Raw genomic sequence first — 24,436 nt, 5'->3', positions numbered from 1 at the left:
CAGTAGCCATGGAAACTAGCCCATCATCTTGGTAGCTAGGAGACAGTATGTGCCCCCCACGGATCGGATGTTTCCACCTGGCCTGACCCACCCTTGTATCTGGGTTTTGTTACCTGGAGCTGGTTTCCGGGACTTTTTAAGTCCCCCCTGGGGGAGGGGATCAGGGACGGTTTAAGAGTTAAACAACAAAGTTATTGTTTAACTTCAATGGAGCCTCTGGTTAAAATAAAAATATAAAATAGGTCCTGGGCTCCTGGGTGGCTAAGTGGGTTAAGCCGCTGCCTTCCGCTCAGGTCATGATCTCACCCGCATTGGCCTCTCTGCTCAGCAGGAAGCCTGCTTCCCTCTCTCTGCCTGCCTGTCTACTTGTGAGCTCTCTGTCAAATAAACAAAATATTTAAAAAAATAAAATAGGTCCTTACACCAGTTATTAACTAATAACTTTTTGGGGACCTGTGTCTGTGTTGAGGTAATTTCCAGGACTGAGATTTCACTTTTCCTTATTCTGAGACGCAGCCTGGAATACACACCCCCTGGTTACTCTATATAATCCCTGTTCCCATCACAATGGGCTCATACCATGGAGGCATGTAAGGACCTATTTTATATTTCTATTTTAGCCAGAGGCTTCCATTGAAGTTAAACAATAACTTTGTTGTTTAACCCTTAAACTGTCCCTGCTCCTCTTCCCCCAAGGGACTTAAAAACAAGTCCCAGAAACCAGCTCCAGGTGTGAAGGCCAAGAAAAACAAGGCTGTACCCACCTCGAGTCTAGCCCTGACATAAGTACAGCCATCTTGGCAAAGCAAAAGCTGGCACCTTGCTCTGTAAGAGTGGGTTAGCAGAAGAATGGCCATCCTGAAGGCCGAGAAGCCATTTTACTGAGCGTCCCTAACCAGCCCACACGCGCTCATAACTTGAGATAAGAGAAAGTAGCTAAAACCTAGGAAACAACTTAATCATATATCACCAGGGCGGTTAGGCGATGGCACCACAGGGACCAGATGTTAAAGAAAACAAATAGTTAACTTGCAGAGATCACAATCCTGCAAGACGGGAGTCTCCCTTGGTTTGCAAATGTCCTGGTGATTTACAACAAAAAGGGCTATCTCTTCAATGGCCCAATTTCCAGAGACAAAGGGCTCAGTTCCTCAAGGCCTAAGGTCGCCCTCCCCACCATAAAACTGAAGGAGGCTGAGGCAGAAGGAAATGTAAATAAAGTTAAATTTCTTCTAAACCTAAATCTCATTTAACCGAAGGATGGCGCCAGGGTGACGCCGGGGTGACAAAAGGTTAAACAAAGTTAAACTGTCAAAGTGGAGTGCAAGATATGTATGTAGCTATGGAAAAGTGCCTTGAAAATGCTATATAAACCCTTGGCTTTGAGTGCTCGGGGTCCTTGTTGAAACCGGCTGCGCCAGGCGGATACTTGGACCCCAGCTAGCTGGAAATAAACCTCGCTGTGTGACTTGCCTTATCGAGAGTGTTCTCTGTCTAATGGAGAGGTGGTCGACTCCGTACCCTAACAGGCACAGAAAGAAAGCCAGGGGGACGGAGCACCGCAGGTAAAGAGGGAACCCGGGGGGGGGGGGGGCGCCTGGGTGGCTCAGTGGGTTAAGCCGCTGCCTTCAGCTCAGGTCATGATCTCAGGGTCCTAGGATCGAGTCCCGCATCGGGCTCTCTGCTCAGCAGGGAGCCTGCTTCTCTCTCTCTCTCTTTCTCTCTCTCTGCCTGCCTCTCTGTCTACTTGTGATCTCTCTGTCAAATAAACAAATAAAATCTTTAAAAAAAAAAAAAAAAAAGAGGGAACCCGGCAGGGGAGGGGCAGGGTGCCGCCAGGCCCTTAGCCCCTCACAGTTGCAGGGCAGTAAATGTATCATGCTAGGCGGGGTTTAGCGCGGCCGAATACATCTTGTGGGCCTGGGTCCAGAGTCAGCACCAGGAAGGCGCCCTTTCCAGCAGCCAGCAAGGGTTTTTCTAGGGTGCTCGAGGCTCTTTGAGACCCACTAACTGCCTGGCGTCGCGAGACTATCAGCCCCCACCGGGGAGATCCGCCTGGCTAGCGTCCCGCGGAGTCCTCTGGGAAGCGGCGTTCCGCGACCTGCACCGCGCCCCGCGGAGAATTCTGGGAGTTGTAGTTCAGCCTCGTTCGGCCGGCGAAACTTGGCCTGGCGGACTCCTAGATACCTTTGTCGCCTAGCCGGCGCTTCTTCCCCGTCGAGCAGGAGGTCGAGCCTGTTGTCGAGGGGGCTGAAGGCGGGGCCTTCCAAGTCTGAGTGGCCGGAAGGAGGGCGGCGGGAGGGCCCCGGGGTGGCGCCAGGCTGCCCTGTGAGATTCGCGCGCGCGGTCCCGGGCCTCCGAGTGCACCAGAGCGGTGGACACCCTGGGTCCTCGCGCTTTCGCTGCTCCCTTCTCCTGCGGCATTCGTGACCTGCGCGGGCCGGGGGAGGGAGTAGCCATGGAGCCTGGGGCAAAGGTGAGAATTTCGGAGGGATGCGGCCGCAGAGCCTGCTGGAGAGAAAAAGGGAAAGGCTGCCCTCTGGCTGGGCAGTCTCTGGAAGGGGAAGCATCACGTCGTCTCTGTGAGACCACAGCCCTTTCCATCTGGTTGGTCTCACGTTGAGGTTTTGAGGGAGAGCCCGCTACCTCTTGCCCTGCTGGTCTTTGGAAAGATGTATGCCTCCCTTGTACCCCCAAATCATCAGATCCAACAATGTGGCTTTTGATGATGATTTCGTTTTCTCTTCACGGGAGCCCCATAAGGTGGTAGGAAGGAGATTGTCATACCCATTTGGCAGATGGGTAAAGTGAGGATTCCAGAAGTCACAGGATTTTTTTAGAATCCAGGATTTTTTTTCCCCCTATAAGACCCATTGCTTTCCAAAGAATGCCAGTATTGTATCTGAAAAACCAGTTCAAGAAGACTTTAACTAGTCTTCCTTCATCCTGTGAGTCTGGAATAGGACAAGAATGGGTCATTAAGTGAGGAATGGATGGACACACAGAAACTTTGAGTATTACTTTGACTCTCACTCAGCCGATGAGAGAGAGAAATACGTATTTAATTTATATGTCCAGATTTTCATAGCAGAATCTTACTAGAATTTAAGGGCAGAGGAGTATAGGAGGAGTGGGAGGCAATGATGGTCATGTTTGTCTTGATTCAGGGATGCTGTGGGATTGTCCCTCGATTTCCTGTGTTGACTCTTCTTAGGTGACAAGTAGCTGCGTATGGCAGTATCTGCAAGTTTACTACATGGCAAGAGTAATCATCATGGCTCCTGACTCCACTTGTAGGGTTACTTTCTGAGGACTCACACCTTTTCTATGATGGAGAAAATGGCATGACCACTGTGCTACTGACCCCTGCCTGCATCCCAGGTGGGTTAATTTCTTCTTTATTCTCTTTTGTTTTCAGAACAGAAATATGATTTCCTCCATTGTTTAGGAGTTGCTCACGCATGATTCCTAGACCACTGGGTTCATCCTGATAAAATGATGAGTGATGAACCAGACAGTAAATGCTCCTCACTTGTGCAGAACTTTCCCTTTGGCATTCCTTCTCGATACACTGAGTGCTCAGTTTACTCTTACTCACTCTTTGGTGCTGTCATTGGCCTCATGGTCAGATGCAAAGTAATAAAAGCCAGTTTCCTTGACTCACAAAATTTACCAAGGAAATAAGATAGAGATAAGGAAAATAGTTAATCAACAAGAAGATATATATACACATATAAAGATGCAGAAATGACTGGTAGGACAAGTCATAAACGGCCTTGGAAGAGGTTTTCCATCCTCTAAAGTATTTGAGGGAAAAAATACTGGAATAAAAGCTATATTTTGGAAAATAAGAGAGAGTGGGTAGTTGGAGAATAGAATAGAGGAGAGAGAAACAGCTTTGGCAGAAAGTCTGTAAGCACGTCGGAGGTCTTCATGGTATGTGTGTCACCGTACGGTGAGCTGGATTGTGGTAAGGGAAGCTTAGGTATTTGTAGTCAGTCTGCAGGAAAACCTACACGGGGTCTTAAAAGCCCCATAAAAGTTTGTAGAGGCCCAGCAAGATGAAACGTACCTCTCTGATTGAAGGGAAATTAGTCAAGATGTTTCTGTAGGCTCTGGCTTGAGACCCTGGGAGAATAGCAGACTCTGTGGTAAAGGCAGTGGGACTATTTGACAACTTCAGACCTGCCTCCCAGCACATAGGTCTGAAATGCTGGGGGTTCTGATCTGAATTTGTAGATCTCTTTCAGAGGAAAGGGGAGACAGAGTCAGTAGCCTCTGTTGGACAGTTTCCAGTTGGTCTTCCTGTGTCTTCCAGCCCCAGCACAAGCACACTGAGCAGCAGCTCTTTAACAAGTTCAATTGCTGAGGTTTTCTCAGGAAACTAAAGTCTGAAAGGAACTGCCAGTTAGTCTATTACTGTTACTATCTGTAAAGAGAGGAAACCGTATAAATTATATTGCTGTGTTGATCACTCCTAAGGCATATGGCCTTAAGGGACCATGAACTTAAATAAAAAGGGTAGTGATTTCATACTTCAAGTATTAAAGAATTAACATATGTGAAATTTAAGAAACAAAACAGAGGAGCATAGGGGAAGGGAGGGAAAAATAAAACAAGATGAAATCAGAGAGGGAGACAAACTGTAAGAGACTCTTAACTAGGAAACAAACAGCATTGCTAGAGGGGAAGGGAGAGGGGGAATAGGATAACTGGGGGCTGGACATTAAGGAGGGCAGGTGATGTAATGAGCATTGGGGGTTATATAAGACTGACGAATCAGTGACCTTTATCTCTGAAACAAATAATACACTCTATGTTAATTAATTGAATTTAAGTAAAAAAAAAAAATCCAACATAAAAATAAAAATAAAGAATTAAATTATTTTGAGCAGAGGATTTTCCAATTGGGTAGTTCTCTTAACTTTATTTTATTATATGAATTGTTTTTACCATTTATTTTTGGAGAGCTGCATCATAAACACTGGAATGCTGACTACAAACGAAATTACCCAGTATTTTCATAGGTACGTTCAGAGAGCCATGGCAAAAGTGGTAGTTGAAAGAGAGACAAGACTTTATTTGCTAGCATCCCAGGGAACTGGTCTGTTTTAATGTATCAATATTAAATTAAAGTTGTACATGAATTTTTTTATATAGAATTAGAAAAAGTAGTAGACATCGGTGTTATCAGCAGTAAATAGATCAGCTACAGATTCTGAGGAGCATGACCCACTCTGCTCCCTTACCCTGCATTTTAGGAGACAGTCTGAACTGTGTGCCTGTCCCATAGATCAAGGTTAGTCTTGGCACTCCTGCAACAGCCCAATATCCTTCTCTTCCCTTCTCCCCCCTGTGTTCCCATGCCCACTTTTACAGAACTTCATTTTAACTTGTTTCTACGACTTCTTCTTCAAGTGTTCCTTCCTTCATTCAGCCTTTGACAAATACAGTGTTTCTGCTCCGTGCAAGGTAACGGGGTTGAGCAAAATTAGACCCGGCCTTGGCTCTTGTAGAGCTTCCCATCGAATAGGAGACACAGACATGATGCACAAAGTCAGTGTGAGCTGAGCTCAGCTCAGTCAGCTGAGATATGAAGTGTGAGCAGGATTGAAATAGCTGAAAGGATGCGGCAGGTGGAGAACATTCAGGAAGAGGAAGCAGCTTGTATAAGGGGGTTAAAGGGAATGTGGCCCACATCTCAAAGGCAACCACCAGCTGGAGGCACAGGGCATGTGGGAGAAGTAGTGTGTGATAGGGGGGAGAGAGAAGATGGAGCAGGGTGGCAGGTGTCAGACTCATCAGGGCCATTATGAGACATGGCAGGAACACTTTGGGGACTTTGGTAATTTGAGCTTGAGATACTGTTTTACAAATAAATCTACATTCCGTGACAGGTATAGCAAACATCTTAACTTTTAATATGTATTGGACAGATTTTATTCTTTTTTTTTTTTTTTAAAGATTTTATTTATTTATTTGTCAGAGTGAGCACAGGCAAACAGAGTGGCAGGCAGAGGCAGACGGAGAAGCAGGTTCCCTCTGAGCAAGGAGCCTGATGTGGGACTCGATCCCAGGACACTGGGATCATGACCTGAGCCGAAGGCATCGGATTAACCAACTGAGCCACCCAGGCGTCCCAGACAGATTTTATTCTTAAAGGAAAACTAGAGAGAAAAATTTTGCTTATTTCTTGAACCCCTTACAGTCTGAAACCATACCACCAAGAAAATAGTTAACTCATAACTATATTTTTTTACAGAGAGAGCCGGACAGCACAAGTTGTTGGGGGGGGGGGATAGCAGAGGGAGAGAGAGAAGCAGACCCCCCACTGAGCAGAGAGCCCAATGTGGGGCTCACTCCCAGGACCTTGAGGTCATGACCTGAGAAGAAAGCAACCTCTTAACTGACTGAACCACCCATGCTCCCCTCTTTCGTTCTCTTATACTATCTTCCTAATAACCAAGGAAATAACACTGAATAAACTCTTTACCAAACGAATTTTCTTTTCCCATGAACAGGGCTTCCAGTTTCCAAGCGTGATGTCATCCCTCAGTTGGAGTGTGGGGAGGAGCTAGAGAGAGAAGTATCAAAAGCGTCAGATGAGTGGTAACATAAAACTCAGATGGCCAGTGGGATCAAACGGGTCAAAGCATCTTGGAAGTGCTTGTGGAGGAGCCTCTCCAGATTTCACTAGACCCGTGGAAACATCGCAGTGAAGTCCCTTTCTCTGGTGCTGCACTCCAGCTCTGTGGATGATCATCTTTTATAAATGCATACTTTTTACATTTTTTTTTTTATTTTTAGAAAATAAATATTTTCCACCCTTTCAAACCAGTTCTTTTTCCCAAATAAGGTAAAATGAAGTCAACGTTTCAGTATTTGTTAATAATATGCTTGGTTGGGACGCCTGGGTGGCTCAGTGGGTTGGGCCTCTGCCTTCAGCTCGGGTCACGGTCCCAGGGTCCTTGGATCGAACCCTGCGTCAGGCTCTCTGCTCAGTGGGGAGCCTGCTTCCTCCTCTCTCTCTCTGCCTGCTTCTCTGCCTACCTGTGATCTCTGTCTGTCAAATAAATAAAATCTTTAAAAATAATAATAATAATAGGGGCGCCTGGGTGGCTCAGTGGGTTAAAGCCTCTGCCTTCAGCTCAGGTCATGATCCCAGGGTCCTGGGATCGAGCCCCACATCGGGCTCTCTGCTCAGCGGGGAGCCTGCTTCCTCCTCTCTCTCTCTGCCTTCCTCTCTGCCTACTTGCGATCTCTGTCTGTCAAATAAATAAAATATTTAAAAAAAAATAATATGCTTGGCTGTTAGGCTGTAAACCAGGCTTTTCATATATGTTATTTTATCTCAAGAGTGTGACTTTTTATCTCAGATCGATGACTAAAAATCAATCTCTTGACTTTCCCTTGCCTTCCTCTTTATGTAAGTAGAGGAAGCATAGAATAGTGGTTGAGTGCAAACCTTGGAACCAGTCTAAATGTGTTCAAAGCCAATCTCAACTACTTACGAGCTCTGTGACCTTTAACAAGTGAATTATCCTCTCTGTGACTCAAAGTCCCCAATTATAAAATAGAGATAATGATAGCACTTAACTCATAGGATTGCTGTGAAGATCAAATGAAATATTCCAAGAGAAATGCTTAGAATAGTACCTGGCCAAATGCTAAGCAAGTAATGACTATTGATTAAGTCCTGGCAACTTATTTTAAAAGATATCATGAATTTGACTTGATCATTTCTATCAAAATGGATACTGTCATGGACTGCCTGCTAATTATACTTTCCCTAGTCTTATCCTTGTCTAACTGAAGCAGCATCCCACTGTTAGATTTCCCACTCTGCCAGTTTTGTATTCCTCTGCCTGCTTTCAAGGCTTTTGTTACTTACCTGCCTAACCTTTTCATCTTCTTCATCCTTCAACTTGAACCCTTAACACCAGACAGGCAGTCTCTTACTTCCCTCCACTTCCTGTGTGTTCTCCATGGACATTTGGGGATTTAATTCCTCCATTCCCCATAGCTGAAAGTCCTGAAAGTCCATTTGCCTTAAACCTGTTTCTACCCATTTGCCCTTTAAAATCCCAGGTACTTCCCTGATTATGGCATGTAGTTGAGAACATTGTATTGCATTGTTTTATTTATGGATATTAAGGAACATTTAAGCCTGGAAATATTTAAACATTTTTAGCTTTTCTCCCAAAACTCTTACTAGGAAACCTAGGATTTGGGGCAGGTGCCCTGACAGATTGGGAACAAGTCTGAGCATATAGGGATTTGCCCTTCTCCCTACATGCCACTCTTTTTTTCTGAACTTCGTTCTGTTTAAGTCTTTGAAGTTTGTTAAGTGTGCGGCAGTCAGAGGTGATCAGTTGCTTCTTTTTTTTTTTAAGATTATGGGTGCCTGGGTGGCTCAGTCGTCAAGAGTCTGCCTTCAGCTCGGGTCACGATCCCAGGGTTCTAAGATCGAGGTCTACACTGGGTTCCCTGCTTTGCGGGAAGCCTGCTTCTCCCTCTCCCACTCCCCCTGCTTGTGCTCCCTGTGTGTGTGTGTCTGTCAAATAAATAAATAAATCTTAAAAAAAAGAAAAAGAAAAAGGATTTATTATTTTTTAAAGATTTATTTATTTATTTATTTGAGAGAGAGCACTAGCGGAAGGGGCAGAAGGAGGAGAGAGAATCCCAAGCAGGCTCCATGCTGAGCGCAGAGCCTGACATGGAACTCAGTCTCATGACCCTGAGACTGTGACCTGAGCTGAAATCAAGAAGAGTTGGACACTTAACCAACTGAACCACCCAGACATTCCATTTGCTTCTTAATCGCTAAGCTTTGTGATGATGTGAAGTTGCTGATCTGGACCACTTTGTTTCTTTGGTTTTTTTTTTAAATTTTTTTTGAAGATTTTATTTATTTATTTTAGAGAGTGCACGCAGCTCGTGCGAGTACACACGAGCAGGGAGAGGAGCAGAGGGGAAGGGGGAAGCAGACTCCCCGCTGAGCAAGGAACCTGATGCGGGACTCAATCCCAGGACCCTGGGATCATGACCTGAGTCAAAGGCAGATGCTCAACCGACTGAGCCACCCAGGTGCCCTGATCTGGACCACTTTGAATGCTAACTTAAAGAATCCGTGTCTCATCTTGAGACAATGGAACCAACAGAGATTTTTTTTTTAAGGTTTTGAAGGTTAGTCTATTAGCAGTGATTGGGAAATCCTGGGATGGGGAAAGACTGGTAGCAACGAGCTCAACTAACATTGATTATCTCAAGGCATGAGGTGCGGAGGCTCCAGTGAGGGGGTAAGAGTGGGCAATCCCTACAAGACTGTCTTTCCCTGTCTCCACTTCACCCGTTTTTAAATCTCATCTGCCATTTCCCCATATGACCTCTGCCTTGTCTTACTCTCTCTTATTCTTTCTCATCTCCTCCCCTCCTGGATAGAAGAGAATATATTGAGTGCCTGCTCACTCTTTCCCTTTTGGGCAGTTGCACCTCTTTGCCCACTCATCTTTCTTTTCTCAAGTTCTTTCAAAATAGTGAAGCGATTTTTGAGAGCTTTCAAGTTCCTCTGTTCCGTGTAAATGTTTTTCATTTGTTTGTTTTTCATTATTTTCCTACCTGTAGGAAATGATCCATGTGTTGTTTTTTTTTTTTTTTTCAGACTGAGAGAAAAGACCAGAAGGCAAGGAGCTTACTCCAGAACAGATTATTTCTGAGGAAGAATCAGCCCCTGGTGTGTTACTAGAAAGATTTCCAAAGGAAAGTTCCAGTGAATGTGAGGATTCTTTAGAGAGTCAGCAGGAAAACCATGAGAAACATTTAATACAGGAGGCTGTCACTCAGAAGAAATCTTCTGGGGAGAGACGTTACCAGTGTGATGAATTTGGGAAAAGTTTTAGTCAGAGGTCATCTCTTACTCAACAGCAAGGAGGGAGACTACGTAACTGTGATTCATTTAAAAAGACCTTAAAATTCAGATCTAATGAGGCACGAGAAGATTTGTGCCGAGAAGAAACCTTGGAAGTGTAATGAGTGTGAGAAAGCCTTTAGTTACTACTCAGCTTTTGTCTTGCATCAGAGAATTCACACAGGAGAAAAGCCCTACGAATGTAACGAATGTGGTAAAGCTTTTAGCCAGAGCATACACCTTACTCTACACCAGAGAATTCATACTGGAGAGAAACCCTACGAATGTCACGAATGTGGGAAAGCCTTCAGTCACCGCTCTGCTCTCATTCGCCACCATATCATCCATACTGGAGAGAAGCCCTATGAGTGCAGTGAATGTGGGAAGGCCTTTAATCAGAGCTCATACCTCACTCAACATCAGCGAATTCATACTGGAGAAAAACCTTACGAGTGTAATGAGTGTGGGAAGGCCTTTAGCCAGAGCACATTCCTTACCCAGCATCAGGTCATTCACACTGGAGAGAAACCCTATAAGTGTAATGAATGTGGGAAGGCCTTTAGTGATCGATCAGGCCTTATTCAGCACCAGAGAACTCATACTGGGGAGAGGCCTTATGAGTGTAATGAGTGTGGGAAAGCCTTTGGCTACTGTTCAGCCCTGACTCAACACCAGAGAACTCACACTGGGGAGAAACCCTATAAATGCAATGATTGTGCCAAAGCCTTCAGCGACCGCTCAGCCCTTATTCGTCATCAGAGAACACACACTGGAGAGAAACCTTACAAGTGTAAGGACTGTGGGAAAGCTTTCAGCCAGAGCTCATCTCTTACAAAGCATCAGAAAACTCACACTGGAGAAAAGCCCTATAAGTGTAAGGAATGTGGAAAAGCCTTCAGCCAGAGTTCATCCCTTTCTCAACATCAGAAAACTCATGCTGGAGGGAAAACCAAAGAATATGGAAAAGCCTTTAGTGAGCATTCAGCCTTTGGCCAGCAAAAGAGAATTCATACTGGATAGAGACCATGTCGATGTGGTACCTTTAGAACATATTTAGCAGACAATTACTAAACGTCATGTGAGGGCTACAAATGAAGTTCAGAGTGTGTCACGCAAACAATATTGAGAAGTCATTGCTGATACATAGTGTACTTAGGATGTGAAGGAGGGGTTTGACATTTTTCCAGTGCAGCAGAGGACTTTAAATTTCCTTGGGGGAAAGAGAATGATTATTTCCAACACCCTAAGGTGTATGTAAGCTTCCAAATCCTTGGGAGAGAAACAGGGTGTGTGGTGATGCAAAGAAGGCATCTTGTCTGGGCTGGATAGTCTCTTAATGCTAAGGAGACGAAGCTTTAAAGAGAGGAGGGGTTCTTTAGGGAAATTGCAGAGGCAGAAATAAGAGATTAAGAATTCACAACAAGTTGGTCCAGGGTTGGGAGTGGCAGTGGAAGGGAAGTGGTCCTCAGGCTTAAGTACAGGGTCACTTAGGAGATAGATGAGAAGGATCGAGAAAAGAACTGGGGGAATGAACTCAAGAAATGTTGATTGCGATAACTACCCAAATGAGTGCTCCCAACCAGGGAAAGTATTAGACACGTTAGTTGGCCAGGTGCAGAGTTTCCACCCCGACACCAAGGAACGTCGGTGTGCCAGTCTGCTGCCGCACTCTTTGTCTCAGAGACCTTGCTTACTGATTCACAGCCTGCTAAGAATCGTACTAACTCCAGAGGTCAAGACTGGCAGTCTAGAAAGAGAAGGTACAGAAGGGACCTTTGATGTTTTCAGTCTATTTTAAGCTACCTATTTTAAGCTCAGTTACCTGAGGATGTGCTTATTTATAAAGATTTTACCTCAATCGTATGTAGTTTGTACTTTAGACTCATTCATACCATAATCACATTAAGTTGTAGACCTGAGCTGACACTGCGTATTGGATTGTGAAATTTGGTAAGACTTTGAAATACCTTTCACCATTTTATTCTCGGGTAGAGGCACAGGACAGCCATATATATATATATTTTTTTTTCATTGTAACTTTGAAAGTTATTGCACATATTTTGAGTATTGTGTTTTCAGTTTTCACAAGTTTGATGATGTGTCTTGATGTGGATTTCTTTGAGTTTATCCTGTTTTCTGAACTTCAGTCTGTAGGTGTATGTGTTTCACGACATTTGGGGCATTTTTACCCATCATTTCTTTGAACACATTTTCCAGCCCTCACTCCTTCTCTCCTTCCAGGACCCTGATGACACACATGTTAGATCTTTGATTGTAGTCCCACAGGTTCCCAAGGCTCTGTTCTTCTTCTGTTTTGTTTTTTTTTTTCCCTCCCCCCCCGCACCAGAGTATATTTTTACCTCGATGTCCTCAGGCTACCATAACAAAATAATCTAGAATGGGGAGCTCAAACAACAGAAATGAATTTCTCACAGTTTTGGAGGCTGGGAAGTCCAAGATCAAGCTGTCAGCTTTGGCCCCTAGTGAGGGCTCTCTTCCTGGATTGCAAAAGGCCACCTTCTTGCTGTGTCCTCACGAGGCCTTTTTTTGGTGCTTTCTTGGGAAAAGAGAGCTCTCTCTCTTTTATTTCCTATAAAGCTGCCAGTCCTATCTGGTTAGGACCCCAGCCTTATGACCTCATTTAATCTTAGTTACCTCTGAGAACCCCTGTGTCCAAATACAATTCACACTGAGAGTTAACACTTCAACATGAATTTGGGGGGCACACAATTCAGTCCATAGCATTCTGCCCGTGGCTCCCCCAAATTCATGTTCATGCAAAATACATTTGCTGCATCCCAACAACCCCTCAAATCTTAACTCATTCCAACATCAAGTCTGAAATCTTACCTAAATATCACATAAATCAGATATGGGTGAGGCTTAAGGTATAATTTATCCTGAGGCAAAATTCTTGTTCAGCTGCAAACCTGTGAAACCAGATAAGTTATACACTTCCAAAATAGGATTGGGACAGGCATGTGATAGATATTCTCATTCCAAAAGGGAGAAATACATGGGGCGCCTGGGTGGCTCAGTGGGTTAAGCCTCTGCCTTCGGCTCAGGTCATGATCTCAGGGTCCTGGGATCGAGCCCCGCATCAGGCTCTCTGCTCAGCAGGGAGCCTGCTTCTCCCCCTCTCTCTCTGCCTGCCTCTCTGCCTGCTTGTGATCTCTCTCTCTCCATCAAATAAATAAATAAATCTTTAAAAAAAAAAACAAAAGGGAGAAATAGGAAAGAAGGAAGGAATGAGAAGTCCCCAGCAAGTCCAAAACCCAGCAAGACAAACTCCATAAAATCTTAGGTCTTGAGAACAATCCTTATTTGGCTTGATGCCCCATCTTCCAGAGCCACTGAGACAGTGATCCCACTTCTGGACTCACTGGTCAGCAGCCTCAGCACCAAGTCTCTGCTGGGTAGCCCTGCCTCCAGAACTTTGTTGGCATCTGTGGCAGCTGGCCTGTTGAAACTAAGGTGACGTCCCCACCCTTTGACACAGGAGGCAGCGATGATCCTGAAATTGACTTGAGTCATTCTTTTTTTTTTTTTTTTTTTTTTTTTTTTAAAACATAGAGCATGTTTGTGGCTGAGTAGCTTTATTGTCCAGTCCTGTAGGATCTGAGAGTCTTCCTCCATTTGTCTAGTTTTTCTGTCCCTTGAGTCCCAGCTGGCATGTTTCTGCTGGTACCATCCCGGCTTCTGTCGAGATGGCTGAACTTAATCACACCCATGAGTCACACCCCTGTTCTCTTTTTCAAATGGTTGTTCAGCCACACCCTTAGTATTCTCTGTAGAACAGGCTTTCTCATATTTTGCAATATGGGCGGATAGAATTTTCCAAATCTCTTAAGTTCTAGGGTTTGGGGGTTTTGTTTTTGTTTTTGCTTAACAAGTCCTTGGATGTACCTCTCACCTCTTGCATTTTGTTATAAGCAGTAAGGAGGGCCCCAGCTACACCTCTAACACTTTGCTTGGAAATCTGTGTTGAATGTCTACAGTTTCTTTGCTCATAAGTTCTACCTTCCACAAAACACTGGATCTTTACAACAAGGATTGCCTTCCAGTTTCCGATAACGTGTTCCTCATTTCTGTCTGAGATTTCATCAGAACGGCCTTTAACATCCATATTTAGAGCGTGCACCTCAAAACTCTGCCAACCTCTACCCATTACCCAGTTCCAAAGGTGCTTCCACATCTTTAGGCATCTGTTAGAGCAGCACCCCTCTTGAAGGTGCCAAAATCTGTTAATCTGCTTGGGGGTGCCAAAACAAAATACCATAGACTGGGGAGCTCATATAACAGAAGTTCATTTCTCACCATTCTAGAGGCTGGGAAGGCCAAGATCAAGGTATGCACTGATTGGGTTTCTGGTAAGAGGGTTCTCTTCCTAGCTTGTAGACGGCCACCTCCTTGCTGTGTCCTCACAGCTCTTCCTCCCTGCCTGCACATGCGGAGAGAATTCTATCTTCTTACAAGGCTACCAATCCTATCAGCTTAAGACCCCATACTTACGACCTCATTTAACCTTAATTACCTTCTGCAAACCCTCTCTCTAAGTACAGTCACATTGGTTAGGGCTTCAACATGAATTGGTGGTTGGGGGATGGTTGACGTACAATTCCATCCACAGTAATTTCTATTCTGTTGTTCAGGTTGCGTATTTTCTATTGTTCTATCTTCAACTTCACTAATTCTTTCCTCTGCCCCTTCCCTTCTGATGTTGACTCCATCATTGGGTTTTATTTCATTTCTATTTTTCAGTTCCATTTGATTGTATTCTACTTCTTTACTGAAACTCTTTTCTAAAATCGCGTCAAGCATGTTTGTCCTTGCTCATTGAGGCATTTTATGACAGCTATTTTAAAATCTTTTATCGGGTAATTCTAACATCTGTGTCATTTCAGTGTTGGCATCTGTGGGCTGTCTTATTTGAGTTGAGATTTTCCTTCTGTGTGCGCCAGCAATTTTTAGTTGAAATCTGGGCATTTTGAGTTTTATGTTATGAGACTCTGTTTCCTATTTAAAGCTTCTATTTGGGCAGGCCTCTTTGGAGAAAGGGTTGAGGGGTTACTGCTTATTACTGTAAGTTGGTGTTGGAAGTGCAGGCTCATCATTGGCCTCTACTGACACCAGGATAGGCGTCCTCACTACTGCCAGGTAGGGGTGGGAGTTAAAACTCCCTACCAGGCCTCTACTGACCCCACACCAGCGAGGTAGGGGAGAGACGTCTTGTCTCTGGGTAGCATTGGAAGCCTTCTCCCCCATGGTCTCCATGGGCACTGCCAGGGTGGGATGGAGAAAGAGTTCGTTTGGAAAATTCTGTCCTTACTTGACCTTCTCTGATACCACTGTGATGCAGAGGTGGAGCATTGAGGAACCTTGTTACAGACTGGGGAGGTAGAAGTGTAGGTTCCCCATTTGGTCTCAGCCCTTTGGCTGGAGTAGGATGGGTATTGTCTACAAGTTTTCTGTCTTGCTAGTCCACTTCTTTCCTCATCCTTTATTAAGAAAGAACAGATTTTCTTGAGCCATTTTTGTTTGGTTTGGTTTGGTTTGGTTTTTGTCTGTGCCCCTTGGCATTTCTTGGTTACCAGCTTCTTCAGAATCCAGTCTGGGATAGATGAGGGCAAAGGAAAACCCAAGGGACTCAGTCTATGTTGTTCTTCAGGTCCTGAGGTCCCCAGCCAGTTTGTATTCTCCCCACCTTTCAGAATCTTAACGTCGTTTTATATAGAATGTCCATGGTTTTTAGCTATACTTTGAGAAATAGGGAAAAGAACTCCTACATATTTCCCATGACATCCTTTCATTTGACACCAAAATAGCAGGTCAAGTTGTCAAAGGCTTGTGGCATACAGAGGTATATGCAGTTAGTTAGGATTAAGTACCAAGAGGAGTGCTCACTTGTCCCTCCAATATAAGTGGCCAAGTTGGTAGGTAGAAACTACCAGGCTGCAAGCTTCATCTAGCTTTCAAGGAACTATAGTGTTTAAGTTGAGGAAACAACCAGTATTTAATTGTAGATTACAAATTTCAGAAGGAAAGGTAGGTATGATTAAGTACATAAACATATGAAGTATTGTGTTAGTTTTTTTTTTTATTTATAGCTTTGTTCCAAGAGCATGTAAAAACCACTGGAGAATTGAATTCAGAATTTTGGGGTTTTTTTCCTATTATATATTACATGTATATAGATATCTGTTCATTTAAATTTGATATGCAACACAGGATATCCTAGAGAACCAACTAATAAATGAAAATAACTGGGATTTGGGACAAATCACTTCATCCTTTTAGATCTGTTTCCTCATTTATATATTTTTTAAAAATGTAATACCTCCTTCAGAGTGGCTAGATTATGTAGATAATGGATGGAAAGTGATTTGCAAGCTATCAAGAGCTATGTGACTCTTAGGTATTGTTGCTATATCACTTATGACCTGTTCATCATGTATGTTTTATGATGGTGTAGTCCAATAAAAATGATGAGTATAATGGAATCCTTTTATTTTTTTAAAAAATAAGTTTTCTTGGACAGAAGTAAAATGTGCATCTTTTGAGATGATGGTAAATTATAATGATAGTTGTTTTTTTTTAATGATAGATTTTCTAATGTCAAAGAATACTTGCATTCTTGGGATTATCCAGCTTAATGATTTTTCCCACTTCTGGAAGAGTTTGTTAGGGTTTTCCAGAAACACACAACCAATCATATTTTATATATATTATATATATAATAATATTTTATATTTATATATGCATATATATTTATATATATCACTACTTATCACTACTTATTATATATACATATATATATTCTATTGGATAAGTAGTGATATATATTATAAGAAATTGACTCATGCACTTATGTGACCTGTTGTCTACAAGCTGGGGACCCAGGAAAGCTGGTAGTGTCATTCCAACCCAAGTCCAAAGCCAGAGAACCAAAAGCACTGAGGGCGGAAGACCCAACATCTCAGCTCAACGGTCAGGCAGGGAGAGCTAATTCAACCCTGGCCTTTTTGTTCTGTTTAGGCCCATAACATATTGGACATTGCCCACTCACACTGGGGAGGCACTCTGATTTTCTCAGCCCCCAATTCAAAGGCTAATCTTTTCTGGGAACACCTTCACAGACACACCCAGAAATAATGTTTAACCAGATATTTGGGCATCCCCACCGGTAAAACTGATACATAAAATTAACCATCACACTAATGTGTTTTTACCAGTTAGTCTTGTTCTTCTTCTTCTTTTTTTTTTTTAATATTTTATTTATTTGTTTGGCAGACAGAGATCACAGATAGGCAGAGAGGGAGGCAGAGAGGGGGGGGGAAGTGGGTTCCCCGCTGAGCAGAGAGCCCGATGCAGGGCTCGATCCCAGGACCCTGGGATCATGACCTGACCCGAAGGCAGAGGCAGAGGCTTAACCCACTGAGCCACCAGGCGCCCCTAGTCTTGTTCTATTTGCCTTTCCCCTCTTCTTTTTTGTTTTCTTTCAGATTGATTAGGTTTTATTTTTTACTTTATAGGTTTGAGATGTATATACTCTTGTTTCTATTTAATGGTTATTGTTAACATTTTTAACAAGCTAAATTATATCAAAGTATGTTTAACTGAAACTCTAAAATTAATATCATTGTTCCTACAAAAACATTAAGGACCTTAGAACGTTTTAACTTCAATCACTACTGTATCAGTTATTGCTGTGTAGCAAACCAGGCTAAAAATTTAGTGTTGTTGTTCTTTTTAAAATGTTATTTATTTGATGGGGCGCCTGGGTGGCTCAGTGGGTTAAGGCCTCTGCCTTCGGCTCAGGTCATGATCCCAGTATCCTGGGATCGAGCCCCGCGTCCGGCTCTCTGCTCTGCGGGGAGCCTCCTTCCTCCTCTCTCTCTGCCTGCCTCTCTGCCTACTTGTGATCTCTGTCTGTTAAATAAAAAAAAAAATAAAATCTTAAAAAAAATTTATTTGAGAGAGAGAGAGGGCATGCAAGTGAGGGGGGAGGGGCAGAGGGAGAGGGAGAAGAAGACGCCCTCCATGTGGGGCTCAGGACCCCAGGACCTTGACATCACGACCTGAGCCCAAGTCAGACACTTAACTGTCTGAGGCACCCCTAAAACTGAGTGGTTTTAAACAACAGCTATGTATGATTCCTCATGAACCTGCAGGTTAGCTGGATGGTGCTGCTGATGTGATCTCAGCTGGAATGGGTCCTGTGTCTCTAGTCGGGGTGGGTCGGTTGAGGCAGGCTGGCAGAGGGTGGCCTTGGATGGAATGGCTCTGTTTTCCTCCCTGCTATTCCAGTGGGCTAGCTCAGACATGCTTCCCTGGCGGCAGTGGCCCAAGAGAATAGAAAGAAGCATCCAAGGCCATTTGAAGCCTCAGCTCTAATCTAGCACACCCAAACTTTCATCACATTCCATTGGCCAACGCAAGTCACAAGGCCAGCCTGGATTCACGAGGTGGGAAAGAGACTCCACCTCAGTACTAAAGGAGCTATACAATCACACACAGAGGGTGTGGACTCAGGGAGGGGAGAAGAACTGGGTCAGTGTTTCCAACAGATAGACCGCTGCTCCTCCTCCCACCATCTTAAGTAGTGTAAGCGCTAACATTGTCATCGTTGAGATTCACGCACATGACTGTTCCTTCTTGCTTTGCAGAAGTACTTCCTTCTGGAGACCTATCCTTTCTTTCTGAATGAGATCTTTAAGAGGTTACTCTGGTGAGAATCTGCTGATAGTAAAATGTCAGTGTTTGTTGACTGATGTCTCTATTATTTATTTTTTTAAAGATTTTACTTATTTATTTGACAGAGATCACAAGTAGGCAGAGAGGTAGGTAGAGAGAGAGGCAGAGAGCCTGATGCGGGGCTCGATCCCAGGACCCTGGGATCATGACCTGAGCTGAAGGCAGAGGCTTTAACCCCTCTGAGCCACCCAGGTGCCCCTGATGTCTTTATTTTTTATGTCTATTTTCACCAGGTAAAGAATCCTAGACTGGCTCTTATTTTTCTCTCAGAACTTTAAAGATACTGTTCTACTTTAATCTGGCCTGGTTTCTACTCTAATCTGGCTTGGTTTCTCGTGGTTTCATAATCACAAGTTATGAGTTATGAGCTTAAATGTTATTGACCTTCCTCTGTGGGAATACTGAAAAATGTGTGGTGGGGTGTTTCTCCAGAGAATTGAATAAATCCATTTTGTCGACTGAGATTTCCTGGACCATGCAGAAAATATTAGCTCAAATGCCAAGCCCTCCTGGTATAGGTCTGTGATTATGATTTCCGAGAGGAAGATCACCCAACCCCAACTTCCATTACCAAGTTTGGGGGTTGCTCATGTAAATGTCCCTGTGAACTCCCCTTTTTGGTGGTTGGATTTATTTTCTGCCTCCTTTACACAAAGTGTCTCAGTCACATGTGGTGTCCTAGATCTAACTCACCACCCTGCTCTGGGCCAAGTCCTTGCTTCCCAGCCTCCAGTGGGTCTTGAATCCCCAAATTCCAGGTGGTTAGGATCAGCATGCAAGGCAGAAAATTTCTGGTCTTTTGTCCTTAAAAATGGCTGTATTTTAGGGGTGCTTGGTGTCTCAGTCAAGCGTCCAACTCTTGGTTTCAGTTCAGGTCCTGATCTCAGGGTGGTGAGATCGGGCCCCACACTCAGCCCAGAGTCGGCCTGAGGATTCTCTCCCTCTCTTTCTGCACCTCTCACTCTCTCTCAAATAAATAAATAAATAAATAAATAAATAAATAAATAAATAAATGTGAAAAGAAAAGAAATGGCAGGATTTTATTAACCTAATGAATTTTACAATGAAACAACAGCAGGAAGGAAGCTGAAGATCCTCCCTCCTTTCCTCCCTTTCTTCTCCTCCTTTTTCTTTTCCTTCTACCACATTTGCTTTGTCTATGTTTTTCCTCTCTGAACTATTTGAAACTAAATTGCCTACACTGTGGCATTTCGTCCTGACCTCATATGTTTTGTAAGAATATGTGTCAGTTTGCATTTTGTATGAGCAAGTACATTCTCCCAAACAGAAGCACAAAGCCATCATTCAACTCAAGAAGTGTAATGTTTATTCAATAATATTATCTAACAGAGTGCCTAGCAGAGTGGCGCAGCGGAAGCGTGCTGGGCCCATAATATTATCTAACAGAGAGCCAGTTACTTATCCCAAAATGTCATTTACAGCCCCACTGCCCAGTTTCCAATCAATGACAGCACATTACAATGTTTGTCCTGCCTCTTTAGTCTTCTTCAGTCTAGAATGGTCTTTCGACCTCTCTAGTCTTTCATGCCATTAACATTTCGAGAAGTCCGGGCCAGTTGTTTTGTGAAATGTCCCACAGTCCGTATTTTTGGATTACTTTCTCATGATTAGATTCAGATTAAGCATTTTTGGCAAGAAATCTACATAGATGTTGTGTATCCTCAAGTCACATCGAGAGACTCAAGATGCCTGTTCCTCCTATTATTCTTAATGCTAAATTTGATTACTTTTTTAGGTGTGGTCCAAATTCCTTCATTGTAATTAATAATCTCTCCTTTGGGACTTATAAGTAAGTCCCTATGGATACTTTGTTTCCCAGCAACAACCTTCCCCCAGTGTTTTTGGACTCACTGACGATCCCTGCCTGAAACAATGATTAGCTTAGAGAATCGTATTTTTCTAACTCTATCATTCCTTCTACATTGAGTAGCTGGCATCCTTACAAAAAGAACAGCTTTCCATCACCACGTCCCACACTGTTTTTGTAATATCACTGTGGGTTCATTAATTTCTTTTTCAAATTTTATTTTAATTGAGGTTAAACATTCCTAACGTGTATAAATCTTCAGTATACAGCTTGATGAACTTTTACATAAGCATCAACCCATGTAACCACCAACAAATTTTAGGTCAGGATACAGAACATTTCCAATATTCCATTATTGCCTCTTTCCAGTCAATCCACCCCTCCCCACCTCATCTTCCCAGCCTCTCACCTTCCTGTCCCCCAAGGTAATTACTGTTTTGGTTTCTACTATCCTGGACTAGTTTTATGTATTTTTGATCACCATTAAAAAATCATATAGTATTAGACCACCTTGGTGGTTCAGTTGGTTAAGTGTCTGACTCTTGGTTTTGGCTCAGGTCTGATCTCAGGGTCATGAGATCAAGCCCCATGTTGGGTCTCGTGCTCAGCGTGGAGTCTGCTTGAGTGTCTCTCTCCCTCTTCCTCTGCCCTTCCCCGCCTTTGCGTATGCTCGCTCTTGCTCTCTCTCTCACTGAAATAAATACATAAATCTTTTTAAAAAATCATATAGTATATAAAAAATAAAAATAAAAATAAAAATCATATAGTATGTACTTTTTTTGGTATCTGGCTTCCTTACTCCACATTTTGTGTAATTCAACCATCTTGCATGTGTTTTGTTCTTTTTCACTGATGGTGTAGTATTCCGTTGTATGACTATGTGGCCGTTTGTTTATCCATCCTACTGTTGGTGAATATTTGAGTTGTTTCCAGTTTGGGGCTATTACGAGTATAACTGTTACACACATTCCTGGTAGACATATGTTTTTCTCTTAGATATATATGTTTAGGAGTAGAATTCCTGGGTCATGCAACCCGGAAATGTTTAATTTTAGAAGATAATGTCAAACGGTTTCCAAAGGATTTTAGCAATTAACAATACCCCTATCAGCAAAGTATGAGAGTTCCAGTTTTTCAACACTTTGTAACTTTAGATTTTAACTGCCTGGTTAGTAATCTCTCACAATGGTTTTAATTTTCATTTTTCTGATAACTAATGATATTGATCACTCTTTTGAATGCTAATAGGACATTTGGATATCTACTTTTTCTTAAAGATTTTATTTATTTATTTGACAGAGAGATCACAAGTAGGCAGAGAGGCAGGCAGAGAGAGAGGGGGAAGCAGGCTCCCTGCTGAGCAGAGAGCCCGATGCGGGGGCTCCATCCCAGGATCCTGAGATCATGACCCAAGCTGAAGGCCGAGGCTTAACACACTGAGCCACCCAGGTGCCCCGATATCTACTTTTTAAAAATGGCTAGGCAAGTCTTTTGTCCATTTAAAAGAATTTTTTGATTCATTTGTAGGAATTTTTGATATGTTCTTGACACGAGTCCTTTGTTAGATATCTGTACTGAGAGTCTTATCTCCCATTATTTTATTAGAACAAAATGGAGAAAGTAGGAGTCCTTCATGCTGGCCCCTCTATCCTTTGAGTATACACCCTGTCTTTTTTTTTTTTTTAAGAGAAAGAGAGAGCACTTGTACACACGTGATGGGCAGAAGAACAGGGAGACAGAGAATCCTAAGCAGTCTGGGCACTGAGCCAGACAAGGGCCTCCAACCCACAGCCCCGAGGCCATGACATGAGCTGAAATCAAGAGTTGGACGCTTAATGGACCGAGCCACCCAGGTGCCCCTGGCTCACCTAACGCTGACATAATAGTTCATATGAAGGCTTCTTCTCCTTGTTTTGCCACTCAGGTAGAATTGGACTTCTCCAAACTTTAGAAATAAAAGGAATACTGCAGGCAGGAAGGGAAAAATTCTACCACCATATTGGAAAACGATTTGGCAGTTTCTTATAAAGGTAAACATACACCTACCCATTGACCCAGAAACCTGACTCTTGAATATCTGCCCAAGAGGTAACTTTGTTTATGAAAAAAGTCACACAGAATGTTCCTAGTACATAGTACTACTCTTGGACACAGCCCAGATGTCCCTCAGCAGCTTAGCAGAAAGACAAATTATGGCATATTCACACAATGGACTATCCCTCCACAATAAACAGAATGAGCTCCTGATACACGGATGAATTTCCGAAACCACACGTGAAGTGAAAGAAGTCAGAACACTACAGTACACACTACATGATTCTGTTTACATGAAACTCTAAAAAAGATAAAACTGGTCTCAAGTGACAGAAGTTAGAAGAGTCACTGCCTGGGGAGGGACACAGGGATATGTTCTAGGGTGACGACAATGCTCCTTATGGTACAGATTACACAAGTGTTATCTGTCTGTTAAAATGGTATGGTTAAGACATATGTGTGCAACGCATATAAAATTGTCTCAAATGTGTGACTCATGTCTCTTGGATTTAAAAAGAAAAAGGAATGGAAGGAAATACTAACTGCCTGGCAAAGACTTAGAGTTGGCTGAGCAGATCGCATTAATTAAACTTCAGAGGAACACTCCGTGAAAGGAGGGAGCAGGAAAGCTGGGCTGAGTTGTGAGAGCTGTCCAGGAGCTCCGCCTTCTGCTCATTGCTTTGAGAGATTTATTGGTCTTTTAAGAACTGTCCTGCAGAGCACCTGGGTGGCTCAGTTGGTTAAGCGACTGCCTTCGGCTCAGGTCATGATCCTGGAGTCCCGTATCAGGCTCCCAGCTCCATGGGGAGTCTACTTCTCCGTCTGATCTTCTCCCCTCTCATGCTCTCTCTCATTCTCTCAAATAAATAAATGAAATGTTAAAAAAAAAAAAAAAGAAAGAAAAAGAAAAAAGAAAAAAAGAACTGTCCTGCAGTTCTCTTAGGCTTCACCAGGTGGCAGTGTTGCACCAGCCTCCAGGTGCCTAGGAGGCGTCTGATCGCTAGAGACAACCCCGCTCTCTCCCCAGCTACTAAAGAGAACCCATTTCCTTATGTCATCATCATAATCCACTTTTAAACAGATGATATTACTCATCTCGATTACCTATTTAATTCACCAGCCTCGGCTGAAAACGAGTTTTATCTTTTTCCAAAAACTAGTGTCTAGAGCGCAAATATGCTCCCACCGAAGGTATTGGAGAGAACATACTTAAGGCCTGCTGAAAGCTGGGGTGAAGAGGAGCTCCCCACCCATACTGGCTAACTTGTGACGTAGTCCCCTTGGAGGAGTCCAGAAAGTCTGCATGATTTCCCTCCAAAACTTCCTCCTTCGTGGGGCCCTGCCACCATGATTCTCAATGTATGAATGAGCCCCAGGTTCCACTGGTAATTACCATTTGTTGGTAATGGTAATTACCATTTGTTGAGCCTTTGCCATGTGGCAGGAACTATCCTAAGTGCTGAATATATATATATATATATATATATTTTTTTTTTTTTTTAAGATTTTATTTATTCATTTGAGAGAGAGCACAAGACGGGCAGAGGGAGAGGCAGAGGGAGAAGCAGACTCCCTACTGAGCTAGGAGCCCGTTGTGGGGCTCGATCCCAGGACCTGGAGATCATGACCCGAGCCAAAGGCAGACGCTTAACCATCTGAGCCACCCAGGCGCCCCCTAAGTGCTGAATATTTATCATATCGTTTCCTGTGGGAAGTAGGGACTATTAACACACCGATTTCCTAGTGAAGAAACAGATTAAAAGGTATTCTTAGGTCACCTAGGTGGTTCGGTTGGTTGGGTGTCTGCCTTCGGCTCTGGTCATGATCTCAGGTCTTAGGATCAAGCCCCACGGCAGGCTCCCTCTTCCTCTGCCTGCTGCTCCCCCTGCTTGTGCTTTCTCTCTCTCTGTGTC

General features: G+C 43.4%; 1 protein-coding gene across 4 annotated transcripts; it reads left to right on the top strand.

Annotated features, from left to right (window-relative positions):
* The first annotated feature begins 2,153 nt into the window (after nt 1–2,153).
* Nucleotides 2,154–11,770, top strand: ZNF892 (zinc finger protein 892). 4 transcript variants are annotated; one of them, XR_007129868.1, is made up of 3 exons: nt 2,154–2,476; nt 3,298–3,381; nt 6,522–6,607. XR_007129868.1 is itself a non-coding variant. In XM_047743868.1 (3 exons), the coding sequence occupies exon 3, from the start codon at nt 9,983–9,985 to the stop codon at nt 10,925–10,927; it is 945 nt and encodes a 314-aa protein (XP_047599824.1). In that variant the 5' UTR covers nt 2,154–2,476; nt 3,215–3,381; nt 9,662–9,982; the 3' UTR covers nt 10,928–11,770. The 4 variants fall into 4 exon arrangements, 2 of the variants coding, with proteins under 2 accessions (XP_047599824.1, XP_047599825.1); XR_007129867.1 differs by having other exon boundaries at nt 3,215–3,381; XM_047743868.1 differs by lacking the exon at nt 6,522–6,607 and adding an exon at nt 9,662–11,770 and having other exon boundaries at nt 3,215–3,381.
* The last annotated feature ends 12,666 nt before the right edge of the window (nt 11,771–24,436 follow it).

Source organism: Lutra lutra, chromosome 9 (assembly GCF_902655055.1).
Source record: "Lutra lutra chromosome 9, mLutLut1.2, whole genome shotgun sequence".
NCBI classification, from domain to species: domain Eukaryota; kingdom Metazoa; phylum Chordata; class Mammalia; order Carnivora; family Mustelidae; genus Lutra; species Lutra lutra.
The sequence above is the reverse complement of the archived record's forward strand: the minus strand, read 5'-3'. Positions and strand labels throughout refer to the sequence as shown.